Below are 6,730 nucleotides of genomic sequence, written 5' to 3' on the forward strand. Positions count from 1 at the left end.
AATCGCTCTATATCAGTCGATACATCGATAATAGAATTTTTAGTCATAAAATAATGGAAACTAGAAATTTCATTTTCACCAGATTTTTTAATGAACTCTCCACAAAAACAAACATAAACTTTAACAACAGAATATTTTTTCCCAAAAATTTCCCTTATTTTATTTTTAAAAATTATTTGACAATCATTTAAAAATTGCGTTAAGTCCTTATGATATAAATTTACTATAAGTCCGGTTTTAATTCTTCTTGTAAATGCAGAAGCTACATTTTCCCATTTAACCCTATTTTTCAGTTTATTATTCAGCCCCATACCTATATTCCTATTTGAAATAAGTTGTTTAAAATGTTTGAAATGTCCTATGTATGTTTGTAATTTCCTAATTGTACCTACATGCAGTCCTCCTTTTTTAATTGTCAAATTACATACTTTAATTTGTTTTTTCAATCGATTCAACCAAATTTCCACATCTCTATCCGTTATCTTATCAAACAATATTTTTCTAACATTTTTAATGACTTGCAGTAAATTTTCAGATTTTTTTACAATATTCATGGTACTCACCTCTCTCTCTCTCTGTGTGTGTCTTAGGCACGTCTATAGTTCCTCAATTTCAAATGACGCTAGCCGTTGATTTTTTCCAACATCCACTAATCCCTTGAATATAATTCCGTATTTTTCCTTTTCAAATTCTTCAATGACTGGTTTGTAGACACTTGTGACTCTTTGCGGTAAAAACACTACTTCTATATCTAAATCCAATAAAACTGTTTCTCCGAATTTGGAATTGACTATTTTTGCCTTCTTTATAGCCCTCAGAGTATTCAAAGGTAGATCTTGTATTTTTGTTATTGGTTTTCTCTCTGTAATTAGAGATGTTGCGTTAATTTTTTTTAAATCCATTTGAAAAGAGAGAGAGCGCGTAACCCACAAGAAAAAAAAAATACTTACATTTTTTGTTAAGGCACAATTTTAACAGATACTAGTATTTGTTCTTCAGAGCTGGTTTCTCTTGCTGGCAGTGGAAGAGACCGACTCCAACACAATGCAACATCTTATTTATACTCATGTCACTATCTCCATACGATTGTGATAGAATGTTCTAGAAAAAATATTTTATTTGCGGCAATTTTGTAATTTTGTAATTTCCTGTAAATGTGGTCCATATGGTTTCCGAATATTCTAATAAATTTTCACTGTTTCCTGTACATGTGGTCCATTTGGTTTAGAAATATTCTTATCAATTTCCTGCGTTATCAAAAAATTTCTTATTAATAGGTAAAAGTTATCTTAATATTGGCATTCGGGAATTTCCAAAAAAATTTTTAATAAGAGTTTATTTCAAAATATACAACATCATTGATAAAAAGAAATTATTTTTGTTAATAAAATTCTAAGATGATTTAAAAGGTCTCCATTTGGACATGGAATATCGAACACGTTCCAATTAAAGGGTCCGGCTGCAACAAGTTTTTTGGTAAACTCATTATATTTGTAGTATGTGGTGTTTTTGAAAAAGTACATGTGTCCGTCAATGTACTGGAATGCTCCTGTAACATCTGTGGGTAGTCCAGGGAAAATATCTTTTATTTGTCCTCTATTCCGAACAGTTTTCAAGTTCTTGTCAAATTCAATATAATTACTGTTATTATAAAATACATATATTTTCCCATGATTGCTTTGAAACATTGTGTTTATTTGAGAATTCTTAGGTATAATTAAATTATTTTCCTCAAGTATTTGTAGAGCGGGAAAATCTGCTACATAGTATTTACGGTCATTGACTGCTATTAAATTATCTGAAGAACTTTGAAAAATCTGAATTATGGGACCCACTTCTTCAGGTAAATAATCATCGAGTATTTCTGGTTGCGAGGGAATAAGTTTCGAGTTCAAATCAATTTTCCATAGGGAATTTTCATTAATAATATATAAATGGTAATTTTCAAATTCACCAGCCATGGCAATGAACATATACTCCGGTGTTATGACGCATAAATTTTTATCCGATACATTTGGTTGATGTGCAAGTGTCTTTGTAGTCGGTGGCAGCGCTGATGTGGGTTTGAAAGGATTATTTACATATGTATTGATTGGTCCATAAAGAGCTTCAAGGGCCATTTTATCATCCTCATCCAATTTAGGAGCAATGTTGAATTGATACCATGGATACATTATTGCTGTCTCAATATCACTGTGAGCAATTCCTAACATATGCCCAATTTCATGAATTAATACCATAAGTAGGCTAGTCTGATCTTCTGAACTTGATCCATCCAAACTTAAATCCCACTTCTCATCAGCATCAATATGAAGCTCTATACAACTGTTGCCTTTTGGGAAATAAGCATGTGCCAACACCTTTCCGGGACCATCAAATGTACTGGAACACTCACCTCTACCTTGGCAATTTGCTCGAAAATAGTGCTTTCCCCGTACAACTGTAATAGATATATCGGGAGCATAAGGCCGTATTTTGTGTATTAATTCAAATTTAAACTTTGAACTGTTACTCCACACTTCAAAAGCCTTTTTGGTTACTTTAAGATATTCTGGAGTTGCCTGAGGGAAATACCATTTCAAATCAAATTTTGACCATTTTGATTTAACTCTAAAAGAATTATCATCGTCGGAAGCTGCTTCACTCACATTACATCTTGGTCTATTTAGAAGTTGAATTGTATTTTCATCTAATTCTCCCGTTGCAGGGATATTATATCTTTCTTGAAAACTCAACAAATAATCCTCAAGTTTAGTCAAATCATTTTCATTTGCGTACCCGAACCGGTGTAAATACTTCATAGCATACTGTTGGTCGACAACGCATAGTACTGGACATAGTACTGCAGCTAATATAATGATTAACATGATCTTCACTCTTCTGCTATCCTCAAAAAACTAATTTCCAATCACATTAATAACGGAATATATAATTTTTAAAAAACCCAAAGACTTTTAACCGACCTGGTATATCAGCGCTCCCGCTGTTATCATCGCAACGAATCTGTCTCGATTACGTGCGTGATACCTTACATTGACAAAAATCTCTTTTTATTTATACGTTATACTTTTATGTTACAAGATTAGCGAATAATAATGGTATATATATAAAATTTTTAAAACCCAAAGACTTTTAACCGACCTGGTATATCAGCGCTCCCGCTGTTATCATCGCAACGAATATATAACTTTACGCATGCGCAAAAACCAAGTCTCTCTCTCTCTCTCTTGAACATTGTCTCGCTGCTCTCTCTCTAACACACGGTTTTCCCTATTTCTGTAGTCAGACATACGTTGCTCATCTACTTACATACAAAACATCTCCATTCAATTTTCACAATTCATCTTTTTCGACAAATTCTTATATCCTACCGGCCAGAAGACAAACTAAACACGATTCTATATACACTAGCGCCCTCTGCCGGTCAGACCCCAAACTTAACACGGTTTTATAGGCACTAGCGCCCCCTGCCTGCCAGACGCCAAACTTAACACGGTTTTATAGACACTAGCGCCCTCTTCCGGCCAGACACCAAACTTAACACGGTTTTATAGACACTAGCGCCCTCTTCCGGCCAGACGACAAACTTAACACGGTTTTATAGACACTAGCGCCCTCTGCCGGTCAGACCCCAAACTTAACACGGTTTTATAGACACTATCACCCTCTGCCGGCCAGACGCCACCAGATGATCAAGACATCGACATAATCCTAATACAGCAACCATTTCACGACATAAAGCCACCTCCTAACTACATAATGACGAGATACAATAAACATAGTAAAACATGCACAATCACAAAGGCTAAGTACAAACCGATGACGATAACCTCTATGACTGACGAGAATACCACAACCATCCAATTACAATTACAAGACATAACAATACACATCATCAATATATACGACGAACCAGGGGGCAATAGGAATAAAAGACTAGATAGACACATAAGGAAAATAGAGGAAATAACAAACCCCTTTATATTAGCAGGAGACTTCAATGCCAAAAACACTGGATGGGGAGGAGACACAAATGACGCCAGAGGAGAGGACATACTGGACTGGATAACTTCGAAAACCTACTTTATTAATAACACACACGACAGCCCACCGACATTTATCAGCAACAGAGGGAAAGTTGGGTAGACTTAACTATAACAAAGGAAGTAACCTTAACGGACTGGACTGTACACAATGAGGAGACACTCAGCAACCACGCATATATAACATACAACATAAGACAAAACATGAGAGATGAGCGACAAAAATCAAGAAAGACAAAATATGACTTCAACAACACGGATAACGAGCTAATTAAAAGAATTACAGATAATCTTGACTAGACCCCGCTGTACGACGTAGAAAGTACAGCGCAGAAATACCAAAGCAACTATGTTAATATCATGGAAAACGGGCTAAAAAAAAGAAGAAAAAAAGAAAAACTCAAATATGGTGGACCCAAGAGCTGACCAGACTAAGACAGAAAACGAACAAGAAACGAAAACAATATCAACAAGAACAAGACCCAATAGAAAGAACAATTAATAGCGATGTCGCTTTTTGATCCTTCGATGTCGGCTCTCCCTATCATTGCGAAGCAGAATTCGCTAAGCGTCAGATTGTCCTCCCATTAATAACGAACCGTGCCACTTTTTTGATGACGCTAGCTGGCGAAAATAATCACATAGATGGATGGAGAATCAAATTTGGAGAAAAAAATTTAATACCAAAAATTTCCCCCCACTCCCTCCTTTCATAGGTGATTTGGATTGCTCAGAGCTGGACAGAGCTACGTTCACGGGATGTTCCAAATGTTTCTAATCGAGTATTTCGGCTAACGAAAAAAATTATATCCCCCCCGATAATCCCCCCCCCCAAAAAAGTTCTATGGCGCAGCTGAAACCCACTTTTTTATTATTCGAGCTAGAGAATAATTGAAAACTGATTCGGGGAAAAATTGGAAAGTAAATTCCCAAAAAATTTTTCTCCGAATTTCGGAAAATTTTTAGCCTAGCGCGAGAGACCTGATTTTTCTCAATCCAAAAATATCCGAATTTTTGAAATTACCCCCTTCTTTGGGGGGTCTAGATGGAGCCAAAAGTCGAAATTTTCGGAGAACCTCAATTGGGGGTGTGCAACTTTTTTACGTTACACGATAGCGAAAAAATGGAAAGTAAGTTTTGGGGACAAAAAAATATCCATAATCCCACGATCAAAATTTTTGGAGGTCCAGGGGGGAAAATTCGTGGGAAAAAATTCCGAAGTGGATTTGAATATTTGGTTTTTCCGGAATTTTGACATTTGAATATACCAGCGGGAAGCGCCTTGACATACCCTAGTCATTGGTGTATATTATTACTGAATTCCCCCCACTTTGTGAGGGTGCCAGGAATCGCTAAATATTGAACCTGGAGATGCGATTTTCGCAGGATCTTCCGGATTTTGAGCGCCTATAATTGAAATAGGCTCGAAATATTTTTAGCACCAGGTGAGTAGCCAAAAATTTTTGAAAGGAGGGGCCGCCACCCTACCCCCCTCAAGATTTTTTTGGGAGGTCCGGGGCTATCTCATTGTTCATTATTTTTGATTCTCTATACAACGGTTTTTTTATTTTTTTTTCTACGACGTCTCCTTCCCCTTCAAAAACCCAGCTTATGTTGCGCGTTAACTAGTACAAGGACCGGCTCTAAAGGGCAAATTTTCAAGATGCTCCGTGGTTGGAAAATGACCGTGTTCTTCAACCACTTTACCCACACGCCTATTTATATCTAAGCGTGAGGAGCGCTGCACGTACCTGTTAACTGTACAGCACTTAGACTGTAGCAGTTGCTGATTTTTGGTAGCATAAAACGGTATTTTAGTATAAGGCTAAAAGACATACGTCACTATGAATAATCTTTTATTTAGCAACTACTTTAGGTCGTAAAACTACAGTAGTTGGTGCCTTATTGACTTCTGTCGATATAAATTGAGACACTTTCAGGATAAAAAGTTATAATAAAATATGACTACACTACACAAAATGTTAAACACAAAACTTGTCCTGCGCCCAAATACAGTAAATAACACTTGAAACGTAAATCGAATAAAAGAACTATGTTAATTCAACAAGAGAAATTAATTTGACTTTTCATTTTTAAATGCACTGACAACTCACTCCCATTTTTTTTTTTGAGATCAGGTCGTCGTAAATTTATTAATCATTTTTGAAAGATCATCGATTCTAAAATCGAATGATCATTCATTGGTTTGAGAATATAATTCTCGAAAATTTTCCAAAACTAGGTTTAATGGGTTAAAATTGACTTCGAAAATTTCATCAGGATCGGCTAAGGAGGGGTTGTTAAATCTTGTTCTGCGATTTGGCTGAAAATTTGAGATAAGGGGTTTTCGGGGATGAGAAAGCCAATGGTGATATTAGTTTTTCCAATAAAAAATCCAATAACATGAATTAAAAAATTAAAAACACCGAAAATTTTGGTTTTTATCGTTTAAAAAATAATAAACTACTGCCGATTTTAACAAAATTCCGAATATAGAGTACATGCGTGATAAGACTTTCTACGTTTTTACAATTTTGGAAAAAAAAAATTTTCCTCATACTTGAAGAATTTTCAGAAAATATTTTTTTTCTCTTTTCAACTATAAAACTTTGGCAAAATGGCTCAAAAATTGGTATCCTCTTATGAAAATACGTCATATTTCATTTTCTCCATCACACGATTCACGA

At 35.4% G+C, this 6,730-nt stretch overlaps 1 protein-coding gene across 1 annotated transcript; it reads right to left on the reverse strand.

Annotated features, from left to right (window-relative positions):
* Nucleotides 1-644: 644 nt before the first annotated feature.
* On the reverse strand, nucleotides 645-2,838 carry LOC130452140 (matrix metalloproteinase-16-like; the record flags this gene model as incomplete). Its single annotated transcript, XM_056791455.1, has 3 exons — nucleotides 2,779-2,838; nucleotides 1,955-2,561; nucleotides 645-862 (listed from the first exon to the last, which is right to left on the reverse strand). Coding segments are annotated over exons 1-3 (885 nt in total), but the record flags the coding sequence as incomplete, so codon positions are not given.
* Between the last annotated feature and the right edge of the window lie 3,892 nt (nucleotides 2,839-6,730).

This window comes from Diorhabda sublineata, unplaced genomic scaffold (genome assembly GCF_026230105.1).
Source record: "Diorhabda sublineata isolate icDioSubl1.1 unplaced genomic scaffold, icDioSubl1.1 Dsub_201, whole genome shotgun sequence".
In the NCBI taxonomy this organism is placed as follows: Eukaryota; Metazoa; Arthropoda; class Insecta; order Coleoptera; family Chrysomelidae; genus Diorhabda; species Diorhabda sublineata.